Source organism: Mytilus trossulus, chromosome 10, assembly GCF_036588685.1.
Source record: "Mytilus trossulus isolate FHL-02 chromosome 10, PNRI_Mtr1.1.1.hap1, whole genome shotgun sequence".
Lineage (NCBI taxonomy): Eukaryota > Metazoa > Mollusca > Bivalvia > Mytilida > Mytilidae > Mytilus > Mytilus trossulus.
This window is the reverse complement of record NC_086382.1, coordinates 36,427,638-36,453,568: the sequence shown is the minus strand read 5'-3', so window position 1 is coordinate 36,453,568 and position 25,931 is coordinate 36,427,638. Positions and strand designations below refer to the sequence as shown.

The 25,931-nt window shown below is 31.6% G+C and overlaps 1 protein-coding gene across 1 annotated transcript; it reads right to left on the bottom strand.

Moving 5' to 3' along the window:
• Window positions 1–12,100: 12,100 nt before the first annotated feature.
• Window positions 12,101–21,163, bottom strand: LOC134687868 (uncharacterized). The gene is made up of 6 exons (XM_063548327.1): window positions 21,103–21,163; window positions 18,737–18,935; window positions 15,138–15,220; window positions 14,020–14,106; window positions 12,663–12,677; window positions 12,101–12,338 (listed from the first exon to the last, which is right to left on the bottom strand). The coding sequence occupies exons 1-6, from the start codon at window positions 21,161–21,163 to the stop codon at window positions 12,160–12,162; spliced, it is 624 nt and encodes a 207-aa protein (XP_063404397.1). The 3' UTR covers window positions 12,101–12,159.
• Between the last annotated feature and the right edge of the window lie 4,768 nt (window positions 21,164–25,931).

The following is a 25,931-nucleotide window of genomic DNA, read 5'->3' as shown; positions in this document are numbered from 1 at the left end:
TACAGCACAATAGTCATCACAGTTACAATATTGAAGAGAATTGAACAAGGAGTAATTTGTACAAAAGCTTGTTTTTCCTGTGAGAGCGAAATATTTTTTCATTAGATTGGTCGTCTTCAAACTACTGCGGAAGTGTTCAGTCACATTTTCTGAGTCTGATAAAGGTATCAAATCTGTTTTTGAAGTAACTGTGGTTTTCTTTAAATCTTCCTCACTAAATATGCTTCGTATATTGACATTTTTTACTTTAAATCTATACTCAAAAGGTTCATTAGATCCTATAAAATCAAGATAATCTACCTTAGCATCTGCGCCATAAAAAGTCGTATAATTACCATTGACACTATTATTTTTGTTGCAAAGGTAACAAAAGATGTTTTTAAATTTTCCAGTTATGGCTGAAGATTTTTCTTTCTCGCAAGCTATTTGTAAGTTGTCGTCATATTGCTCCCATTTCCCAGTGGTGTTACATGTAGATATAAGATCCCCCGTATCACTAGGTGGGTTGCATAAATAACAAAACACATTTTTAAAGCTGACATATACATGATCATATGACTGACAGGCAGCATCTATATCATGATCATAGTTTTGCCAAGTTCCAGAAATGTTACAGGATGATATTATATCCAGAGCGGTGGTTTTAAAATCTGGAACACATTTTCGTTTACTGATTTTGTCATTAGGTTCAAATGCAATGGAACAGTTTTCATTCTTAGCTTGCTCAATAATGTCATTGTATGATGCTATATAATTGAAATCTTCGAAACGATCATATTCACATTCTATTTTTAAACTCCATAGCATTAAGTCTTCTACGCTTTCTTTGTGACATTTTAGGCAATGAATGTTTCTATAAATAAGTCCTGTTTTGTTGGACGAAACTGGTATGTTCTGAATTTGTTGATCCTGACGATCACCGACATTGCATAGACTTTTCTGGATTGTTGTAGCATCTTTAGGACAGCTACTTACCATCAATACAGGAGGGCACGTATCTGCATTTAATTTACTGTCCACAAATTTAAATGGATTATACCAGTAAGGACTTTCTACAATACTGGTCTTGACACACGTTGGTTTCAATGAGAAAAACAAGTCTGGACAACAATTTCCGTCTTAGACACACCCTACTTGACAACTGCATTTCGGACAATGCGTCTTATAAGTTGTATGAATAAGATCTAAGTTGTTTATTCTATACTTTTTAATGTTGCAAATTTGACTACCACAAACAGATATATACTCGTCTAATATATGTGTCAAATTAATGGCATAACTTTTGCGAGAAGTGATCAATATCACTATACATCCAACAATGACAAACAAACCCTTAGGAGTTTTAAATTCCATCTGAAAGAAAGTACAGTAAGATATTATACTCACAATAAGTTTCTCAATTTTGAAAGTTGACGATACATAATGAACAATACTTCACCAGTCATACCATTATAAAACATTTTGATATATAAATCTAGTTAGTTTCTCCAGAAAATTGAAGATTTTGAGGGGACACTAATTCAAAGATCTCTTCTTAACTACTCCGTTGTCATAGAAGTTAATACTAGGGGGAAAATTTTAGTATCACACGACAAAATAGTTTATATTACATTTCTATAACAGAAAATAGTCTGCTAACATGTAAAATAGTTATCAAAGGTACCAGGGTTGTAATTTTATACGCTAGACGCGCGTTTCGTCTACATAAGACTCAACAGTGACGCTCATATCAAAAGAGTTAACAAGCCAAACATGTACAAAATTGAAGAGCATTGAGGACCAAAAATACCTAAAAGTTTTGCCAAATACAGCTAAGGTAATCTTTTCCTGAGGTAGAAAAGCCTTAGTATTTCAAAATTTCAAAATTTTGTTAACAGTTAATTTATTATTATGAACATATATATCAATGATAACTCAAGTCAACCCAGAAGTCCTGACTTCTGGGACGGGGATAGCATCGGGGAAATAAATCTCCACCAGCAGTGGCATCTACCCAGTGGTTGTAAATAAAATCATCATCGGTATCAGGATTAAAATTAGATTTTGGCTTCTTATCTTTTCCTAGCCCCTTCTCGTCACATGTGGACTTACATGGTAGATTAATTATGCATCTATGTAGCAGGTTACCTGGATTAAACCTGTTGCTCATTAATGGAACCTTATATATGTAAGTATATCATAATGAATTTATAAGTATTGAATTTTTTATTTTCTCCCTATTTTGTTTTTTTATATCCTAATAACTATAAAACAAACTGTTTGATCATGAACCATAATCCTACCTCCTGTACACTTCTATGAATAGCATAGGTTAAAAGCAAGCTTGTGGGAATCTTTAATTGATAATAGCTCAGATTGCGTGTTATTTTTCAAATACACATTCATGGGAAATGCTGTTTTATACGCTTCTAGAAGTGAAGTTACGTTCTTTTAAAACAGTCCTGTTGCTAGTATCTAATTAACATACATTTAAAATACACATAATTATAGTTGATTTATGTTTTTAGTATGCTCTCAACATATCTTTGAGTCAGATATTGACAGTCTCACAGTCTCATTGTACAAATACCAGACTCACACTTCCCAAATATTTTAAACACTTATTTTTATCGGATATTTTGACATCTTTGACAAATAGGCAAGTATTCTGAGCAATGCATGTTGACCATCTATCCAAATTAGTTGAATGACAAATACTCGTTGTGTCAATCTTTAATGATTTAAGTCGTTTTGTTTGTAATCGCTACATTGAATGTTTTAAACAAAATAGGAGTTTGCCTAGTTCTTATCAATTGTGTTGTCTTGTAGACTGTATTGTTTCGAATTTCGGAATGTTCGATCAATCATTCAATCTTATATATTTGTTTTTCAAGTATATTTATTTTTCATTCAAGCGGTAACTATGTGTCATCTCATGACTTCAGTACGGAAGTTACTTTTAGTTTTTAACATACAAAAGTTAACAAATATTTTTTTGGGGGTCATAGTTTAAATGTTAACTTTGTCTATTAATCAGTGCAGATTTAAAAAAAAAAAATAACAAGAAATTTACAACATTGGATATTGTATATAATAAACTTCCATCATTACCGAAATGTACAAAAAAATAACACGACTGGTGCCGTATACGGTGCAGGAAATGCTTACCTTTCCGGAGCATCCGTCGTTCCCGGTTTTTAGTGGAGTTCGTGTTGTTTCTTATTCAATATTCATAACTGTTGATGTAAATGTCCTTTGGTTTTGTGAGTCTTGGTTTACTTCTTGGTTTTGATTGTTATTGTCTTTTTATATTATAATTTCATTGTCATAGGGTAAAAATTGTAATCATTGTACGAAATATAATATACACAAGGGCCCTTAATTGGATAAATAAAAATAACTGTTTATATTTCTTTATATGCATCATACTTACAATTTCGTGTTCAATAATATCACATCATAAAAAAATTTAAAAATCTACTTCCACCAGCCTTTCAAACCAGAACTGTTAACTATTCGTAATTTTTTCCAACTATCATTTACACAGTTTATCTCTATACAAATCACTACAGTGCTGATCAGCTAAATAAATGTAAAATTATTACAATAAGTTGCATATAAAATCACATTATCCTTTATTCGTATAAGTTTATACCTTCAGGTGTAACTGAAAATGTAATTTTGACGCCATAATTGTATAAACGTGGTTAATATCATATCACCTCACTGCACAAATACGTTAATTCATTTATCAAACTGACATAAAAATAATGTGATTTCTAGGTTCGAGTTCTCGATATGGAGGGCAATAAATGATTTTGTTTGCGGTTCAATATTTTTTTTAGTGAAATTGGCTAGAGTTTGCGTTAAGTAAAGCCGAGTGAGCTTAGATCGGAATTTGTACCTTTTGTCTTTTTGTTATTTGATTTTGAGCTTAAAAGCCAGGAAATGGTTATAATGATCTCATAAGCATGTTTAACCCCGCCGCAATTTTGCGTCTGTCGTAAGTTAGGAATTTCTGGCCTTTGTTAGTCTTGTATGATTTTAATTTTAGGTTCTTGTGTATAATTCTGGATTTAGTATGACGTCCGTTATCACTGAACTAGTATACATTTTTTAAGGGGGCCAGCTGGTGGACGCCTCTGGGTGCTCTGTTTCTCGATAATTGAAGACCCATTGGTGGCCTTCGGCTGTCCTCTGCTATATGGTCGGGTTGTCGTCGCCTTGACACATTCCCCATTTCCTTTCTCAATTTTATACATACCAGCCAATACATGCAATAGTGAGGTATTCATATTCTTTGTGACTTTTAAGTAATGGTCAAATTTTGGGAATTACTTTGTTTCAAAGAGTTATTTTCAAAAAAGTATTGTCACATCACAGAAAACTGAACTGTACTATCTGTAACAGGATAAATAATTGAAATTGATTAACTTTTTTATAGGGTTAAACACATTTATTTTTTCTAGAGGTTATTGAAGTGCAAACTTGGGCGATTAATTCTAACAAACCAATCCATTTCAAGTATTTGTAGATATTCAAACCAGATAGGAATTATTCTGGTTTTGTTTTCCATAAAGAAATTACGAGAAAAAGGTATCTTCATTTCAAGTAGACTTTTATTAATAGCTGCCCTTAAAAAAATCTTTATTTGTTTTCTCCGAAGAAATAAGTGTTGCCATTCAGCCATGCTTTAATGCAAAATATAAAGAAACACCTTACAGAATGTATTCATATTATTACTTCTCTGAGAAATCCTGATCTGGGGTCCCAAGTATCGCAACTGATCTGTATTGTATGATCTTTTGATGTGTTCTTACATGTGGCACCACCGTATAATAATAAGGATAACACGGTTAAGTGCTCAAATCATCTTAAATAAAGGCAACAGTAGTATACCGCTGTTCAAAATTCATGAATCGATAGAGAAAAAACAAATCCGGGTTACAAACTAAAACTAAAGGAAACTTATCAACCGAAATGTAACACACACAGACACGAACTATAATGTAACAATGACCATTTTTCTGACTTGGTACAGGGCATTTTATTAAAAAGTGCTGGGTTGAACCTGGTTTTCTGGCATGCCATACCCACTTTAATGGCAGTTTTAATTTAATTTAATTTTATAACATTTAAATGACAACATTACACGACAGGGTTACAAAAAATAAACAGATAAATGGGAGAAATATAGGACAGAGAAACACACGAATTATAGCCGCCAAAGGTAACAGCTATGTCCCATGTTTATCAGTTTACCAATAGCCAGGAACATCTATTTAATGGTTGTCGTGGTTGTTGTATGTCATCTTTGTTTTTAGCTCATTAGTGAAGTTCATCATATCGTTGCATTTTTTAGCCAGCTGTACAATACAGATTTTGCTCATGGTATAAGGGCGTACAATGACCTGTAATTATTCAAATCTTTGAACGTTCTTCTTTATGAATATTTTTTTAATCTTTGAAATAGCTTTGTACTCATACCTCTTCTCTTTATTTTAATATCAAATATAAAATGTTTCCACGGCGATTTAATTTAATTGTCTGCGACAAAAGAAACGACTTACCTATGTATACATGGAATTTAGGAATGTATCTCCCTCTTGATTCTGATTTCTTGACCGGCTTTGGTTATTATGTTTTTGTCCTTTTTTGTTAATAGCTCTTCATCTTTTTAATAAGCTTTGGAATTTCAAATATTTTGGCTTCGAGCAACACTGAAGAGAAATTGATTGTCAAAATGCGCATCTAGCGCAGACACATTGGTACCGTTTATGATATTACTACCACTGGGTCGTTGCCTCTGCTTGTGAACTGATTATACCAAGGGTATCACCATCCCAGTAACAAGTTCTGTTTTACTGGCATAAAAATAAGAAGTTTGAGTTATTAAAATTTGCTGTTACAATTTTTTTTATTTATTTTTGAAATGAATGTATCTCCTTCATGCAAAGCTCTGATTCCTTGCCTGGCTTCGGAGTTACTTTTATGTCCGTTTTGTTTATAGCTCCTTCTCTTTTTACATTAACCTATTAACGGTATGGCTGATTTTCTGCAACAAAACGAGTCATAAAATTTGAAATTTAAATATTTTGGTCTCAAGCATTAAGATACATTGATTGTCGAAATGAGCATCTGTTGCAGACAAATTAGTACCGTTTATGATACTACACGGAGGGCAGACAGATAACTAGATGACATAAAAAAAAATAATTTTAGAATTAAAAAAAATGGTTAATTTATATCATATTTAAAAATAATATTTACGAGTCATCTCAGCCTCGTAAGTGTGTTTGAATACAACAAAAATCTTCGCAATACTAACAGTTGTTAAAACCTAAAGTGTAAATCTTATTCGTATTCTTTTTACACGTTCACTCATATTCAAAGTATCATTAAGGCAAATCTATTATTTGATACATAACATTGTGCCAAAAAAAAGTTGGACACTCCGTACTATGAAACAACGCTTATCAACAACAAAAATATCAATGATGTATGTGATACTAAGGCTGATTAGTATGCCACCTTTGAAACTTTAAGATTTTAAAGTTACTCTCTCGTCAAGGGGTGCTCAATATTGTAAATTAAGAAATCCATTTGGCCAAAACAAATGGTTAAAAATTTACATTTAATGTAGTAACAATTTGTCCATTACTATAGGTTGCACTTTGAAAATACAGCTGTTTCTCAAAACACGCCTCTTTTGGGGAGATTTAGAATACTCATAGACAATAATTTTATTTACATACTGGTTCCCATATATGCTCACTGTGTTCCATCTCATAGAGACATAACTTGGGAATGTTACCAGTAAATATACGTGTGCATATTGTTAACATTGAAATCTGTGGTTTCCATTCATTCGAGGTAGGGGTAGTTAATAAAATTAGTGTTAGTTTAAACTCTGAAAATTAAAGGGCATATAAACGTTGAAAATATGCCGCATAGCCCCATTATTTGAACATTTGTGGTGCATATGAACTTTCAATTCTAGGATAAGATTTGTTTTTAAAACTTCATAGTAAAAGTGGTACAGTGTTAGCTGTAAAAGGAGTTCCTATGGGAAATTGCATTGTCAATAATTACAGAAATGCAACCTATACTTATCAGAGGTAGCTAGTTACTATACCAAAACATTCAAACTGTATATACGAAATTAACTCTGTTTGGAACATTTGTGTGTCTGTTGTCCTGTTCGTTTAAAAACGCGCTTAATTTTAAATATAAATAACAGAGACTTTTAGTTTTAAATTATGCAGATATTTAGTTTTTTGAGTAAAAAACCAATGGATTTCTTTAAACAAAGTATATAATTTCTAGAAAAAAGTAAAATCGCAATATTACTGAACTCCGAGGAAAATTCAAAACGGAAAGTCCCTTATCAAATGGCAAAATCAAATGCTCAAACACAACAAACGAATGGATAACAACTGTCATACCCCTTACATGGTACAAACATATTCTAGAAATGATTGTATGTTATATAAGTGTTATGAATTAGTAATTGCGTAACGTCTGTGAAATAATTTTGTATATTAAGCTATTTTCTCTACATCACTAAAATCTTCATATGTAGTTTTTATATATTGTATTTTTGTTTTTGTTTTCATATTCACATGATATCAACGCCAGCTGTCCTCCAATGGCAAATAACAATGGTAATGTATCATATCAAGTTAAACAATTATCTACGACACATAGCCGATACACTTAAGTACCATGCCCATGGCTAGAAGACGACATCCGGGGACTGAAATGTATATTGATGTAGACTTAGATGATATAAATTTAAAAGTTAATAAATAAAGGTAGAAAATATCGAGAAGATGTTGTGAAACTTGGCAAAGTTATGGAGTGATTATACATTAACAATCTTCAATTGTATGTCAACGAATTCAGAACCCTCAATTAAAGACAGAAGATAATGATCTACTTGAAGCTGATGATAGAGAGTTGCTGCTTACAAGTAATCTATTAAACCAAGAGGTACAAATGTTGCAGTTGAAATCGTTCCTTTGAAAATTTTACGGACGCCATCACGAGTTGATTGACCGTTACAGAATATCCGTTTCACAGATGACATCGAATATGTTTCTTATATTGTAACTGCACTCGCATCCCCTTTACACGAATTATACTATTTATCGGGTTTGTAATCAAATAAGCAAAATAAAGGGTGCAACATATCAAGCATGATCTCCTAATCCTTCCTGAGAACCAGGTATCACCCCCAGGTTTTGTAGGGGTTTGTGTTGTTAAGTCCTCTATGTTGTGTCTTGCGTATTGTACAATAAACAACGAAGCTACAGAAATTATCGTCAGCGTGCAAAAGATTCACACTTATCTCTATGGTCACACATTTCAATGATCAGGAACCATTTGCCGCGTGTGTCATTATTCAATAATGAAAAAAAAGGAATTTCTTTCACTTCTCGAACTTGATAGCAGATATATGCGTTGTTTTGAAATGGATAAACATATACTATAAAATATTGTGTAAAGAGTCTATAAATTTGCACAAAAAGGTTGGACTCCCAAAGATGAAAAAAAAATCAACCGAATAGATGAATTCTGATTCGCCAAGTTGGTTAACATTTGGGAATGCTTACTACTGTTACATTTTGCGCTCCAAAGGTCGGTGAAAACGAAATTGTGGGCGAGTAGCTTTGTATGGGAGCCCATGATTGGTTGTGGGATTAAATTGCTACCAAAGAAGTCAAATGCACTAGCAGCATAATTTTTAACAGTCACCACTCCAACAATGGGAGCATCCATCAAGTACATATTGACTTCGCTTGACCATTTATAGATCAAATGGTTTTAATTGTTATTGATGCTCATTTAAAATAACATGAAGATTAAAATGGATAACTTCAACAAATACCACTGGCTTGAAAGGACTTTTGAGAGAGCAGATAGTAAGCGCAACAGACAACAATTCGTTTTCTAGACAGTTTTATATTGTGTTTTGATTGAAATATGGGGATCGGTGTTGACATGCATATCAATTATGTGGTAATTTATATGAATTTCCTGTTTACAAGACTTTGAATTTTTCGGAAAGCTAAGGATTTTCTTATCCCAGGTATAGATTACCTTAGCCGTATTTGGCACAACCATTTTGGAATTTTGGATTCTAAAAACTCTTCCAATTTGTTCTTGTTGGCTTTAAAATATTTTGATATGAGCGTCACTGATGAGTCCCATGTATATGAAACGCGCGTCTGGCGTTCTAAATTATAATCCTGGTACCTTTGAAAACTATTTTCACCGTCAAAAATCTCATATATTAAAGCGAATCATTATGATAGAAAATTGTTTTGGAATGAAGTTATGTTCTGTTTTACGGTTATAAGTAATCCTAAAATTACTACAAAATAATTAGATGAGGCAGTTTCTTAATTTAGTTTTTACCTATCAGTTGTTTTGAACTGTCTCAAAAAACGATTAGTAAACTTTAGGCAGGTATCCCTGAGAGTTTTGAAACATCAATCAGGAGGACTCTGGATTATATGATAACAAGGTTATGCAATAGTGAAAACATTTTTTCAATTTTTGATTTAACTTCAAATTTCAATTAAAGTGCAGTATTTTCACAATGGCTGGAATCATTTGACGATGGCAGAAAACAACAAAACGATGGTGGATATAATTTAAAGATGTTTTGAAGTGAAATGTTCTGTTGTACGTAAAATGGGTGAACATGTAAACAAATATCGAATTATAGTTAGATATTTGTCTGAATTAATTCGTTTTTCGTTAACTCTACTGCATTAATTTTTTTTTACAATTCAGATAAAACGTGACATTCGAACACATAAGCCTGTGACATTTAGCTACAACGTAGTATCGTCACGCTTGTTTAACACAACAGTTTACGGGAAATATCATGGTATACCGTTGTCCGTCTTCATCCATCGTCAATATGTTGGACAGTAACTGAGAAACGCTCAAACTAAATTGCATTATACTTTGTTGATTTTTTTATAGAATGATTTGAGCTCCCTATCGATTTTTATAAATTGAAGATTACACGTTTCCAAGTTTTATTCATAGACAAGGAAGTTTAGTTTAGTTTTCGGATAATTACTCAAAAATTCTTTGAGCAGTTTATATGTAACTTCGGTGAATTGTTTATATCTGTTGATGTGAGCTCCCTTTTGAATTTTCGTTTTTAGAACTATCGGGTTATGACATTTTCAATGTAATCGGACAGTTACTCAGAAATTCTTTAAACAGTTCAAATAACACTTAAATCTATGACACGCATGCCGATTTTAATTTCCCAATTCTCAGCAGTAACATATCCTTTGTCCCATCGTATGGTGTTTCCATATGTCAGTTGTTACGTTATGATGGTGCATGTTCGCACTTTAAGGACTTCATTTACAGGAGTGTGCTCTTTACGTAGATACCGCTCCAACAAATTTATGAGGAGGAAATATCAAAAATGAGACTTCGTAAATTTTATGGACACCATCAGGAATAAGTTGATCTATAAGATGTGTCAGTGTCTAAACTAACTAATGGCATTTTTACCACGTCTTACATTGTTGTCATTCATTTAGTATATAACGACATTTTGATACGATCCCTCTATATTGTAGGTACCAGTGTAGGTACAAGTGTCTAGCTGTTATAACAGTTATCTGTTCAAAATATTATAAAATGAAATCTAGGTCACCATCTTTAATCAAAACGAGGAACTACGTTATCAAACCGAAGTCGTTCTATAAATAACTTCCATTTCAGTTCTAGCTTTTAATATTTTATTTATTAAAACGTTTACCAATACCACTTAAACTAACAAGTATTTATCTCCATATACATATAAACGTTTAAAAATGTCGGTATCAATTTGAATTGTTTTAAACCATGCTTCTTGAGGCAAATTTCGCAGGCTCATAAATGCCATGTTATTATGATGTATAATTGCACTTCAAGCAAAAGAGTCAACGTATGTACGTATTTTAAGTAACATGTTATATATGACTTGAATAGTTCTGGTTGTAACCTTTTAAATAATTTGTCATTGCTTGAACGTTTAAATGTGTATCATACCCGAACCTACAAATTCGGCGAAAAATTGAAATTCAACGCATGATAAGGAGTTCACAGTATAATTCCTTTTCAAACTCTCATACCTTCATATCTTCTTTATAAAAATATGAAAATGTAAAAAGATACAAGATGTGGTATGAGTGTCATTGAGAAAACATTCCATCTAAGTCACAATTTGTAAAAGAAACCATAAAAGGTCAAAGTACGATCTTAAAAAAGGAACAGACCGAACAGTAAGCTACCAAAACTGACTAGTGTAGAATCATTCAACAAACGGTCTAATTTATATATATAAAAAAAGAAGAAAAAACCGAGAAACACTTATGAACCACATCATCAACAAACGACAACAACTGAACATCAGAATCTTGATGAAAACAGACACTCAAATAACTAATTTTAAGAGTGCCATTCATTAACATAATGTACAATGAATACTGTTTCAAAAGAGTTTCAAACAGATACAAAGTTTTTGTTTAAGGTGGTACTTATCACTACAGGGAAATAACTCTGTAAAATCAGCTAAACGTTTTAATTATGTTTTGATGTTAAGGGAATATTAAGCTTCTCAATGATCAAAATAAGTGTTTGTCAAACTGCTATATAACCAGTGTAATTTTCCAGATAAAACCGTTGGTTCAAATTTTTTGAAATTTTTATATTTTTGTCAAAGTGTCAAAGAAAATACTTTGTCAAAATTTTATGAGCCAAAACGAGCCAAATTAATTTAAGTCAAGTTGTTTGGTACCACCTTAAATGGATTTAAAACGTGACCAAAAGACTCTCGGTGAACAAAATGTTTGTTAGGTTGTTGTATGAATTTTGTTATCGACACTAGAAAAAGGAGACAAAAGTCCGTCATTAATTTTAAATTTGAAGGCTGGTTTTATATATAATATTATTTTTGTCTCATATTTTTATGCTCTTTTTACCCTCATAGTACTTGTAATATGATCATAAATAACTAGAAAAAGGTTCAACAGATTAAGAATTTTTTAAGTATATAATATTTCTGGCATATAACAAATACAAATTTGATTGAGTAATCTTTATTCGTTTCCTAACTGTCAGATGACACATTTAATGATGGTCTTCTTTTGTCTTTGCCTCAATTCATTGACGAGTGTGCTTCTTCTTTCTACAGCGGCTCTTCGTAGTTTTTGGAACTGCTGTAGTAGTTGGTGTTGCAGTTGTTGGGCATGCTTTAGGGATGGTGTCACTCGTATTACAAACTTTACCAGGAGGTGAACATGCTGATGGTCTAGTGCAGTTTAGCGACAGTGTGGAGTTAGCTGAATGTACATTCGAAAGAGGTTTTTTATGTTGTTGGTTTTTTTTTAACTACGCAAGGTTTAACAATAGAAATAACGATTATAGATCATTATAATTATGATAATAATGATCATAATATTTATAATCATTTAATCATTTTTCCTTTAAATAATTTATCATTCTACTGTTACAAATGTAATTTTGATAATAAAACTAATGATAATAATAAAAAAAAATATTACAAAACAAAATGAGCGACGATAATATATAAGAAATATAAAGCACATTTATATTTGGGTTCATGATTACAGACAGCAAAACAATAATGTATGTAACATACTTACACGGTGGTCCTGTTGCTGCAAAGACATGTGTACCGGTCAATAAAAAGTTAGTCATTTAACAACATTTGATTTTTATTCGCCTGCTTCCGTACATAATTTAAACCTATGAATATTTTTTACGTTTTTCGAGCTTATCGATTCCAGTTCCTGTTCAGCAAATAGATAACAAACAAGTCGTTTTTTTCCATAGATCCGAGTATAGTTCTTTTTTACGTGGTGACTTGTATTTATTTCTACTTTAAGCATTATTCTATTTAGCTTTTTTTTCCTTTGAAATTTAATTGGAACCCTTAGTAATGAAAATAAATCTAAAAATCGTGACTTAAAAAAGAAAAGAAGTTATGATTCGTTTGGAACTAAGGGGAAACACAAAACATGAAAAAAAACCAGTTGATGACGCATAATAAATCAAAATGTATTATTTAGTGATGTCATACAAAGGAACATGTTTAACAATACATTACACATAAACACTTAGTATCAAAGAAAATAACGGAAAATGATAAGAAACAAACAACAATAAACAAAAGTCAGGAGCCTGTAATTCAGTGGTTGTCGTTTGTTTAAGTGTTACATATTTGTTTTTCGTTTTTTTTTACATAAATAAGGCCGTTAGTTTTCTCGCTTGAATTGTTTTACATTGTCTTATCGGGACCTTTTATAGCTTACTATATGCGGTATGGGCTTTTCTCATTGTTGAAGATCGTACGGTGACCTATAATTGTTAATGTTTGTGTCATTTTGGTCTTTTGTGGATAGTTGTCTGATTGGCAATCATACTACATCTTCTTTTTTTATAAAACGCAGCATAGAAAAAAAGAAGATCACCTAAATCTTTGGTTGATCTTAGATGCTTCAGAATGAAAATGATCTCAGTAATTTATGAATGAACTTTCTGTCGTATAACTTTTGCAATGTTCTGGACTTTTATTGAAATCATGATGAGAAATTCATAACAAATCCATCATAAACGACAGTGTCTTGTAGAAACGTGTTATTTATTCTGTTAAAAAAGCAAGAAAACCAAACAGCCAAAACATGCAAGGATCATGCCTTTTTTTTTTTCTTTTTTTTTTGATATAAACAATTAAAAATTGATCAATTAATCTTTATTAGTGCTTAAAACCCGGAAACCATTTTTGCTAAATTGTTCATTGAGTTGACATTTTCTTTCAACAACTATGAAAAAAAAGATTTTCAAAAATGTTTTTTTTAATATTTTGTTACAAAATTAAGGTAAAAGGAGTTGAAGGGTAAGATATTAAAAACACCATATGGATAAAATCAGAAGATTAAGAACATCTGATCAAACGTAAAAAAACAAGATAAAAAGAGTATTAATATAAAATGTTCTTACCAGAATGAATTCTTGTATAACGCGGCTCTTTACAAAATTCACATAAATCTGTAAATTCTCCTGTCTGGTTTATAGACACAAAAGAATCTAAAAAGTGTACAAATGGTTTGTTATTAAGAACTTGTTTTCATGATATAGCGAATTGTTTTTTGGCCGAAGGGTTTCTACTAAATAAATTCGAACATACATAATTCTACAGTTAAATATGCTAGATATACTTATTGGAGGTGTGATGGGACGATAAAAGCAGAAAATGTTCTCCTTGACAACCTTATTGTACGTTTTGGCAATAAAGTTTACTGGCAGATTGTAGGTATTCATATGGGCAACAATTGTGCCCCTCTAATTGAAGATTTGGTCCTTTACTCTTTTGAATCACAGTGTATGGCCAAAGAACCGTCTAAGTTTCCTTTTATCGATAAATTCAACAACACTCACCGTTTTCTTGATTTTTTTGTTAGACAATGTTAGACGTTTTTTTTTAATTGTATCCATCTGATGAGTTAAGCTTTTTTCAATCGATTTTTAAAGTTCAATGCTGACATAAAAAGAGGCAAAAAAGACAAATTCGACATTCAAAACTTCCAAGTTGAAAAAAAACTAACAACGCCATGATAAAAACGAGACTTATCATGAGCAGCACGAACCCCTTTAAAAATCCGGTTTGAAGTTGCGTGCTCCGAAAGGTTGAAAAATTCCTGCTCCACATAATGCATCTGTCTAGTTGCTAAAGCAAGTACAAATCTAGTATTGAATTACATTTCTTGACATGACAATGTAATTTTTTTTTAACAAAAATGAATTATGCAAATAATTCATACTATGGAATAACGTATTGTTTAATAACTTTGTTCTGTAAAATTTTAAATCATCCATTATTTCCATATTTGTGAAAGGTGTTATTCATGATAGTTGAGGACATAAAATTATCAGATGTTTAATTACTTTTAGAAATACATTTGATGGTGTTCTTCATGTTTAGAGAAATCTTTCCAGAATAATTATGGTTTTGATAATCTATTGATATACACACGTATCATGCGAATATGCCAAGGACTCAACTTTGAGTGTATAGAATATGATACTATAATTATGAGATCAACACCATATAAACTTACTCCCACCTCCCATTAAAAACTCTAAAGGAACTTCAGGATTATAATAAATCGGGTAGCATCTAAAGGACTGACTATCACCATCCCTGAAAAAAAATGAAAAATGATTACTTTATCTTGTTTAAAGCACGAATTACCTTACCTTACCTTTACCTCATGTACATAATTTCATATTTTATTTTATAATTTTTACTTTTAACCCACATTGCATACTGTATCATGAATTTGATTCTAACAAATACATGTAAGAAAACCAAAAATTCAACTCAACTATTGAATGGCTAATAGTAACAGGTTCGATTGTTGCATAATTGTCGCCTCCTGTGATATCGATTTGAGAGAAGGTATTTAGATCAATATTGGACTTAAAATTACTTGCGCTTTTATCTTGTCTTATCTTTTTCTGTGGTTTTTTTTGCACTATCTCGTTTGTCATATTTTATATTTTTTTTAGCCATGACGTTGTCCGTTTATTTTCGACTTTCACTTTCTCTTATCTTAAAACTGTAAAAAATAAACAATAATAGTGAAGTTTCAAATACAGAATAATCAAATTAATTCAAATGTGCATATCATACCAATCACGTTTACATAGTCTGATTAACAAACAAAGGTATAAAGTTTATACTATAAACTGTTCGATATGATATACCAAATAGGTTTAACGACATTGTTTTTAACAATAATACTGCATAGAAAACAAATTAGGCGGTAGAAAAAAAATAGTTATTAAGAACCAATTGTTAAGAGAACAATTGGTTGTCTTTCATCATCAATTTTATAAATTATTGATGAGAAGCTTCTTTCGATTTACTCAAAGTTATTGTTCGCGTCAAAGCATAGGTTTCTTCATACTGATTAAATAAATAATTGTTTCTATATATTTTTGCCTGAAATAAGGGAGATAATTGTCATCTTCCGGTAGTTTTATTTACATTGATTCCAAAAATATATGGTGTCTATATACTTTTGCCTGTAATAACTCTGATATGGAGTAAAAATTGGACAAAAGCATTTGGTAAATAAATTGAAATTGTTGCTTTCTTTTACGGTTACGGAGGAGATCTCATAACAAAGAAAACAGTGTTTGGGGAGATAACTCTAACAATGAAAAGTCTTCGACTAAACAGTGTCAGTCTCAAAAGCAAAAAAAACTGTTCAATAACATATGCAAATAACATCTAAGCGACATCTTGCGAAACCACAAAACAGGGTTTGAAATTTTGCGAAAGAAAAAAAACTTCTAATCAGAACAAATACAAAAGGTCTTTCCACAGAAAAGTGGAAATATTCAATAAGAACAAAAGAAAAGGTTTTTCCACTTAATAATAAACAGTACATTTTACAGATCAGTGTGGAAAAAAAATTAAATCAATAGAATATACCTTGGACAAATCGATAATGTGTGTCTCAAATAATACAAATATGGAATTGAAATAAAAATAAACTTAATAATCAATACCTTAAAGCAACATCAAAGTTTTAAACATTGAACATAAACTTTCTAATGACTCGACGCATTTCTCGGACCTAATTCACGAAGGTATCGTCAATTTTGTATGTGCGGAAAATTATGCACGCTTTACTGAGTGTTTCGTAGTTTTCAACGATTATACTATAGATAGTTAAAAACTGCTCATATTTTATTTTTTTCTTCGATATTGACGTAGATGGACGACTTTAAATTGGAAGCTGATGATTTAAACTACTCATTTCTTAACATTTACATGACCTCTGCTCTATCGTATAGTGTTTAAATATATGTATACCAATAAGTTCGTCTAAACTAGTGACAACTCTTCCACAGATTTACCCATTGTGCCACCAGTGAAGATGAAACACATACTATATTCATAATTACAATATACTCTAGATATCAGCACATCAATGTGCATGGTGGTAGTACAGGCCTTTTTTCATTTCCTCTTAGTTTGTGTCTTTTTACTTCGATCTTGTATTCCATATTAATTACAATTATCATCTTTTGCTTTATCATATTCTACTGAAACAGTAAAATAACAAAAATACCGTTCCTTTTCAAATTGCAAAATCAAAAGCTCAAACATATCAAAAGCACGGAAAACAACTGTCATATTCCTGACTTGGTACAGGCATATCCTTATGTAGAAAATTTGTTTTTAAAGCTAGCTAAACCTCCCACTTGTATGACAGTCGCATACAATTATATTATATTGACAAGAATGCGTGAACAAAACAAACAGACATAATAGGTAAAAAAGTCAAAAATAAGGGTACAACAGTCAACACTGTGTTATAATTTTAATCACAATAAAACAAACAAATATGTCAACACAAAAATAAAAAGCATTTAGCAAAGCCCTTTACCAATATTGAAAAACAGAATACAAAAATGACAACAGCACAACATCACATATAAGTGGGATGCATAAGTTCCCAGCCAAGCCTACAGGATATTACAAAATGGAAAACCGGTAAAGGTTAATAATTTACAAGGACAAATGAACACTATAACATGTAATGACGATGATAAACAACGTTAGTACATCGAATCTTTACTTCAAGACCATATATATTATTTTCGAAGTTGATACGGAATATTTATCTACAAGGTCTTGGTTTCTTCCGATGAACTTTTTTTAAGAAAAAGGACCGAGACGTTATTTGACATAACCATTGTTCATCAACTTTTTGCTCATATACTGATTTGATTTTATAGCCTGATTCGTAATGTTGAGCATTTTCTTTTCGTCCATCTCTCCAAACTTTGTAATTAAATTGAAAATACATTTAACACTTTGTAAAAACGAAAACCCATTGCATTAACCTTCACAAACCGCGTGACGCATATAACCTAGAACGCTTACAATCTTGAATGAAGTACGATTGATTTTAGTTTTCACTGCAGTGTTTTTTTGTGTTTTTTTTTGGTCGTTGTTATCCTCTTATAGTTGATGCGTTTCACTTGGTGTTAGCTTGTGACCCGGATTGGTTTTTGCCTTATCGACTTATGACTTAAGGTCAACGGTATTCTACCGTTTCCTTTTTTATGTAGGTTGTAGTTTGTCTTTACTTCCAATTTCCGTTTTTAAAATTCTTTCTGCCTGTTTCTGTTAAAGTATATACGTCTATTTCCATTTTTTATACAAATCCATGTTGTAGTTATGCCTTTTCCCCTTTGTATGACTTACCCTTACCGAATGCAACCTAGATGTTACTCTATAAATACGTTGCACACCGTTTTTGTCATCAGAATATTAAATTATCTTGATGTTATATAATTATCTTATCACTAGCAGGTCGACACTGAGTTTGTGAGTTCGAATCCCGCACGGGGCAGATGCACCTGATTTCAATCTTAATTTACTAGGATTTGTAGATTTTCTCCCATGGGTCGATGGTTCTAAATGGGCACGTCGGCTTCCTCTAACAATGAAAACTGACCACCAATAAACAGAACAATAGTGTTGAAAGTGGTGTTAAACACCAAGCAATCAATCGGATTATATCAAGTAATTATTCTTAATTTATAAAGATATAATACTTAGTAATTGAAAACAAATTTTACTCAAATTAATCTTAATATGAAATTACATTGTACATTAATTTTACCATTAACATACCTAACAATAAGGAATCGTTCTGTAATTTGATAACATTTGTGTATATATTGACCGACGTCCCTCGAATCGCTCGAGATATATGTTTGGCCATCAGTGTTAAACCTCCATGTTATTGGAGTCTTAACAGAACTGGACCAGTAAGAATCAAATGTTTTATTGTGCCATGGACAAGGAAACTGACACGGAAATTCTGTAATTCCTGAAAAGACATGTAATAATTAATTCTAAATATTTTATAGAAAATCTCTTTGAAAACGAAAAGGTCTAAAAGTTTAAGGAACATTTAGATCACCTGAGATCACCCCTAGTTTTTGGTGGGGTTTCGTGTTGTTTATTCTTTAGTTTTCTATGATGTGTCATGTGTACTATTGTTTTTCTGTTTGTCTTTTTCATTTTTAGCCATGGCGTTGTCAGTTTGTTTTAGAATTATGAGTCTGACTGTCCCTTTGGTATCTTTCGTCCCTCTTTTAGAATGTGAGGCGTTGCATGCCGAAACATATATACAGGTTTGTGCCAAGAAGAAATACACTAATAATTTTGAGACAATGCATGTTTTTCCAATTAATACTGCACATTTAACAACTTTTTCAAATAAATATTCCGGTAAAAATCGACGTAACAATTCCTTGGACAGAGATTGTATACCACAAATGAATAAACGTTCAATGCATTTGAATCCTCGAATAGGACAGTTACATTATCAGACATCTGTTTCTAGTCTGAACCTATAACGTCTTGCTCTTAAATGTGTTCATAACTAATATGCGAGAAGCAGACGATATGTTAATATATTATATGGTGCTATATTTGGTTATATCTGATCATTTACAATACCTAAGAATTACCAAATTCGTATTAGACACGCTTTCATACGCGATACATTTATATGACGATAAATGCATCATATTACTAAACTGTATCCTATAAAAAAAGACATGGAGCAAATATTTCGGTCGAAGAAATAGTAGTGATGTAATAAAATGGATCTTATTATAAATTTGATACTTAACATGAAACGATAAACTTGTGGCCAAGATGTTATGCCACAAACACAAGGTGTCATTTTTTTTTGTACGCTAGATCTAGATTTTGACAATATATGTCTCTTCAGTGATGTTAGGGATCGAAACGGTATTTACAATGTCATATAATTTACCCTCAATTTCATAAAGACTCTTGGATTTTAAAAGTCAATATAGGATGAACGGATCATATAAACCGGGGAAAATATATGATACAAGCCCAAACGAAAAAATATATAGACGAGTCTAAATTGAAAACTACGTTCAAACCTATGATTGCGTTGTATAAAAACCGCAATTTTTATACGTGTGCATGTAAAACAAATTTCGTTGTAGAAGGGTCTAAATACAGCACTAACAACATTTTCCAAATTTGAAAAAGTATATTTAAACAAAACGCATTTGACTAACAGGTCGAACAACTGATGTTCTTAAACCCTGCTGACTGCCATTGGCGATTGCCAAATAAAATTTATCACGAGATGTAACAAAATGAATCTTAATATAGATTTGATACTGAACAGGAAACAATAAACTTGTGGCTAAGATGTTATGCCACAAAGACAAGGTGTCAATATTTTTTTTGTACACCAGATCTAGATTTCGACAATATATGTCTCTTCAGTGATGTTAAGGATCGAAACGGTATTTGGAAGGCCGTATAATTTACCCTCAATTTTAGATAGACTGAGTCAATATAGGATGAACGGGTCATATAAACCGGAGGAAAAATATGATACAAGCCTAAACAAAAAAAATATATAAACGAGTCTAAATTGAAAACTACGTTCAAACCTATGATTGCGTAGGATAAAAATCGCAATTTTTATACGTGTGCATGTAAACAAATTTCGTTGTAGAAGGGTATAAATACAGCACAAACAACATTTTCCAAAAGACAAAAAAAGTGAAAAAGTATATTTAAACAAAATATTCAACCACGGCTAAGAAACAGGAATTTTGTGAGGCGTTGCATGCTGAGCATATATCCAGGTTTATGCTAGAAAGAAATTTATTTCGAGCTAATGAATGTTTCCCTATTAATTTTACACCTGTAACAACGGTTCCAAATACATATTTTGGATAAAAATCATCAATTTTGAATTTAAAGCGGACAACGTAAAAATTACGTCTCTAATTTGAAACCCTACTAGAGCGCATTGTCGCAATGACCATTTTTATAGATAACACAGTAAAAGGACCACATGCCTTTCTATATTGAGCTGAATTATTAAGCCAAAAAATGTGATTATCATACAGCTTTTCAAATAATTTACTAATTTTAGTGTTTTCTGTCATACAATTCGTAAATAAGCAAATAAGTAAAGAAAGCAATTTTCTTACCTGCAGAAAATTCAAAAATTGAAAACATTAAATAAATCACAATTTTCTTGAGATTGTGCATGATGCCTTCTAAACGTCTGTCTGATTCAAATTATATATACAATATAAATGAAGAAGTGATGCTTTTTATAACTCATATATTTTCGTATTTACTTTTGTCTCATGTTTTCACAAGCTGTGGCAACTTACAACTTCTTTGTATAGAAGGTAGGAAATCAATGATTTATATACGTAATTATTTGATTACAATGTCTACTGTGGAATCACTTATTTTCGTGGGTATCGATTTTCGTGGTTGAGGAAAATTTGTTGTCCGTTCGTTTGATGTGTTTTTATCAAATGATTTAGCCATTTGACAAGGGGCTTTCTGTTTTGAACTTTCCTCGCATTTCAGTACTTTTGCGATTTTACATTTTGCATATTCATGAATATTTAATTACCTGGTTTTTATAAAGTCTGCATACATTCCTTTGCACAGGAAGCTTAATCATATATACATGTCATACACTATACAAAACAGTCAATATTCAACTAATGAATACAGCAATAGACTTATACTTTACCTGAGATTGCAATAAGCAAGCTAAATCAACCCGTTTGCCTCCAAGATTAAATATGAATTTGATGAATACACTGCTGAAAATGTTTCACGGATACTGTTATAAAAGTCTTTGTGGCGTTTTGCATTAAATTGTTTATCTAATTACATGTTTGTAAAACAACTATATAATCTACGATTCTTAAACTAGTTCTGGTTGTTTGGCAAAACAGTAAAAACAAAATTATTAAAATAAAACACGCATGTGTTTATTATTCGCTCTGAAGTGTTTACATCAAGGTTTTAAAAGAGACATGTCTTTTAAAACTAGTTATTTATCACGTGTACATGTTTTTAATAAAATTTACCTGTCAAAAAAAAATACAGGTTCAAATTTGATTCAAGAAAATAAGCAGTTTCCTTACAAATAATGTTCGTTAAAAAAAAGGATTTTTTTCTCTCCTCTTTATGTTATAAAAGTATTCAAAATACCTTAAAACAGTTTACGGTGCGGTGCGTTTTGGATTTGAACCATATAATATTCATTTGAACCCCATCAGGCAAAGTTGACCTTATATAGAATTTTAATGCTTTGGGTCCTGTTTGGTTATATGCATCTTGAATCGTTAAGGTTTCTTATACATCCTGGGCTCTATAACATGTTTCTCTCAACAAGTCTTCCATGACAAAAGGTCAACCGAATTTTACCGTAAAAACAACAACAATTGTCATTTTTCAAAGATTAACGTATCAATTTCTTTGCAAAAAAAAGTGGTTAAGAAAATACTTCTGAGGTATTTGTGATCCAGTCTGCATTGTAAAAAGACATTGATTTGATAAAATATGAAAAAAATGGGAAGTACAATACAATCTTCCCTGTTTCAACTTTTCACGAGGATTCACCGATCACAGTCAATCTGTTACACCTATAATCTTCCTTGTTCTGAAAATAGATATAAATTGTACTTTCTAAAACCATAAAAAAAGTTGGTTCATATTTTGTATAAATCTTCACCATTGGAATTGTAAGAAGCGACTTGCACATGGCGATACAAATTAATAGTTAAATACAACAAGAAATTATTTCACAAAAGTCTAAATGTTTGAAAATTATAATAATGTTTAGTTACAATTACAACATAATAGCTTTTTAGGGAACTTTAATTGTTTTAAGAAAATTTTAGAACTTGTTTGGAAATATTTTCAAGTTAAAAAAAAAAAGAAAAAACTCAATATTAAATCTGTATTAATGGTTTGTAGAAATACATCTCATGCAGACATGTATAATATATATACTTTGATTGAATTTTGTTTTTGTTGAAGAATACAAATCTAGGATGAAAAATGAAAAACAATTATTTTGCTTTAATTAAATAAAACTTCCGAAATCTGTATTGGAAGCTTAAATTGAAATTTTGAATGGTTTTTGCAAATGTCTAAATCAGTCTCCTGGCGCTCATAAAATTTATTAGTTGTAATGTTTTCACAACCGTGAAATTTTCCAAAATTTGATTGATATCTACAAAAAGTTCAAAATGGCAGCTTTATCTGGTATTTGGAAAAGTTTGCAAGTTGTAAAAGAAAAAGATATTTCAAAACTGGAATCTTTATACAAGGTCAAATGAAACGCAGCTCTTGCTTTTATCAAATACGATAGAAAATAGAAAATAGAGGGCATGTAAGAGAGACAATAACCCGCCAAAAAGTAAAAAAAAACTTCCGTAGGCCACCAATAGGTCTTCAACAATTCGAGAAAATTCGTCAACCGGTATCCGGCTTCAGCTGGTGACCATCTGCTGTTTTCTTTTTTTATGGTCGGGTTGTTGTCTCTCTGACGCATTCCCCATTTCCATTCTCAATTAATGTTATTTGAGAACTTTTAAAGTTATATGAAAAAAGGTGTTATTGGGCAAAATATTTGAACCGGTATCGAAGGAAAAAAAGAGAAGTCCGAACATCTGACACCAAATTATAACCATGATCAAATAACATCCTTTAATTATTTCGATATAATAGATAAAACCAAAATATAAACCAGTCTTCTAAAATTCGTGATTTAATGCGAACATGCATATAACTTTTATCTGTGTTTTTATATTTTGTATTCATGGTCATTCTTACTGTTATGGTTTTCGCTTACTAATCAGAGTTTTCGAGAAAATTGGTGAAACTTGAAAAAACAGTGATATAATGATAATCGTATACTATTGCCAATAACTCCTATAATTTCCATCCTTTCTGTTATTTATAAGATTATTGGCAAAATCAAAACTAGGGCACATATAATGAATTGTCGGATGGATTTTGACGTATCAGCATTTGTGAAGATATTGTATTGTCGATCTGTTTTAATGTTTACAGTTTGTGTATGTATATCAAAGATTTTGTGATTATATGCAAAACATGAAAACAAAGTGTCCTTCGTACTGTATTTGGTCTTTTTAACTTTTTGAAGTTCAATCTTTACTGATGAGTCATTTCAAACACGCGTCTAGCGCAAATACAAAATTTTTATCCTTATATTTATGGTGAAGTTTTGTACAACCGCTGGGTCGATGACACTTCTGGTGGAGTTTGACAGTATCACTAGCCCAGTAGTCAGCATTTCTGTGTTGACATGAATTATCATTGATATGGTCATATTTGTGGTACTAAATCTTTAAAGTTTGTACTTTATTGACCCATTTTTACATTCTTCTTTTCGAGCGACACTGATGAGTCTTTTGTAGACGGAACATGCGTCTGACGCTAGTACAAAATTGTAATCCTTACATCTGTACGGAGGTTACTTACAACCACTGGGTCGATGCCTTTACTGATGGAGTTTTTGTTCCTCGGGGGTATCATCAGCCTAGTAGTCAACACTTCTGTGTTGACATGAATTATTATGGTCATAATCATAAATTAAATATTTACTAAAATTTTTATTTTTGAAAAACTAAGGCTTTTCTACCCCAGGAATAGCTATAGTTGACGAAACGTTGAGAAAATAATTATGTTAAATGCTTTTCAAGTTCGTACTTTCTTCAGCCTGTTTAACTTTTTTTATTTATTCGAACGACACTGATAATTCTTTTGTAGACGAAAAACCCTGCCAGCGCAAATACAAATTGTGTTTTTTTAACTCTGTAATGAGTTGAGTAACAATCACGATGCATCTGCTGGTGGAGTTTTATTTCCCAAGGGTATCAACAACCCAGTAGTCAGCACTTCTGTATTGACATGAATTATCATTTATATCATCATAATCATAAATTAACAGTTTTTTAACCTTGGATTTTCAAAATACTATTTTTTTTTCTACCACAGGAAATTAATAAAAGATAACCTATAATAGATAAAAAGTGACAATTCAAAAGCATGAATTACTTTTAATGGACAATTACTCGTATAATGACTTTTATAAAAAGCCCATTATAGCTTGTTGTACGGTGTAAGCCAAGGCTCCGTGTTGAAGACATACATACTTATCGCACCGAGGGAATATTATCACGTTGTGATTAGTTTAACGCCGACATGTGGTGACCCCGACATGTGGTGACCCCCTATGAGACCGTAGAGGGTTAGTAAATTCCCTACGGGGTTCATGACGCGTTAATGGTGACGTCATATATTAAAAATAAATGTTGTTGTGTTTCATTGTCTATTTTTCAATAAAACGCAGCAAAAATAGTCCAGCGTGCGATAAATTCGTTATACAGCCTAACCCTCTATGGATGTTTCTAACCCTCTTTGGATCTTTAGGCGGTCAGTAGCGAACCTTATAGATTATAGTATACGTAAAATGGTTGGCACTTATACAACATCTTGTTACTAACACAAAGGTTCCTGGTTCGATTCCCGTCTGGGATGAAAATTTCAGGGACTTAATTTTTCGGCTCTCCCTTGACACCATTTGCGAGTATGGTCTTGAGGAAACGATGATAGTCCGTCGGACGGGGACGATAAATGGCTGACCCGTGTCAAGAGAGAGCCATATCTCTTGCACGTTAAAGACACCCTTGTAGATTTCAAAAAAGAGCAGGTTAATGCCGCTACAAGGCAGCACTCGCACCCGCAAAGTGGAAAGGGATTAATATAAGTTGCAAAACTTGTTTCCCAATCTATTATAAATAAATGTGTTTAAACTAACTAACATCTTCTTATATTATATCTATATATTGATATTTTGAGAATGTCTGCTAATACAGCTGATATAAAAACTTACTACTTAACATGTTTTATTTTACTAGAAATGCAATGACAATTCAGTGATATCGTTAAACGAATAAGAGTTTTTGGGACATTAAAC

Bases quoted from the DNA above. Each gene is read 5' to 3' on its own strand.
- LOC134687868 (XM_063548327.1), bottom strand. From the start codon at position 21,163: ATGCACAATCTCAAGAAAATTGTGATTTATTTAATGTTTTCAATTTTT. The intron at 18,936-21,102 runs GTAAGAAAATTG...ATGTCTTTTCAG, and splicing joins AATTTTTGAATTTTCTGCAG to GAATTACAGAATTTCCGTGT. The intron at 14,107-15,137 runs GTAAGTTTATAT...TACACTTTTTAG, and splicing joins GTTTTTAATGGGAGGTGGGA to ATTCTTTTGTGTCTATAAAC.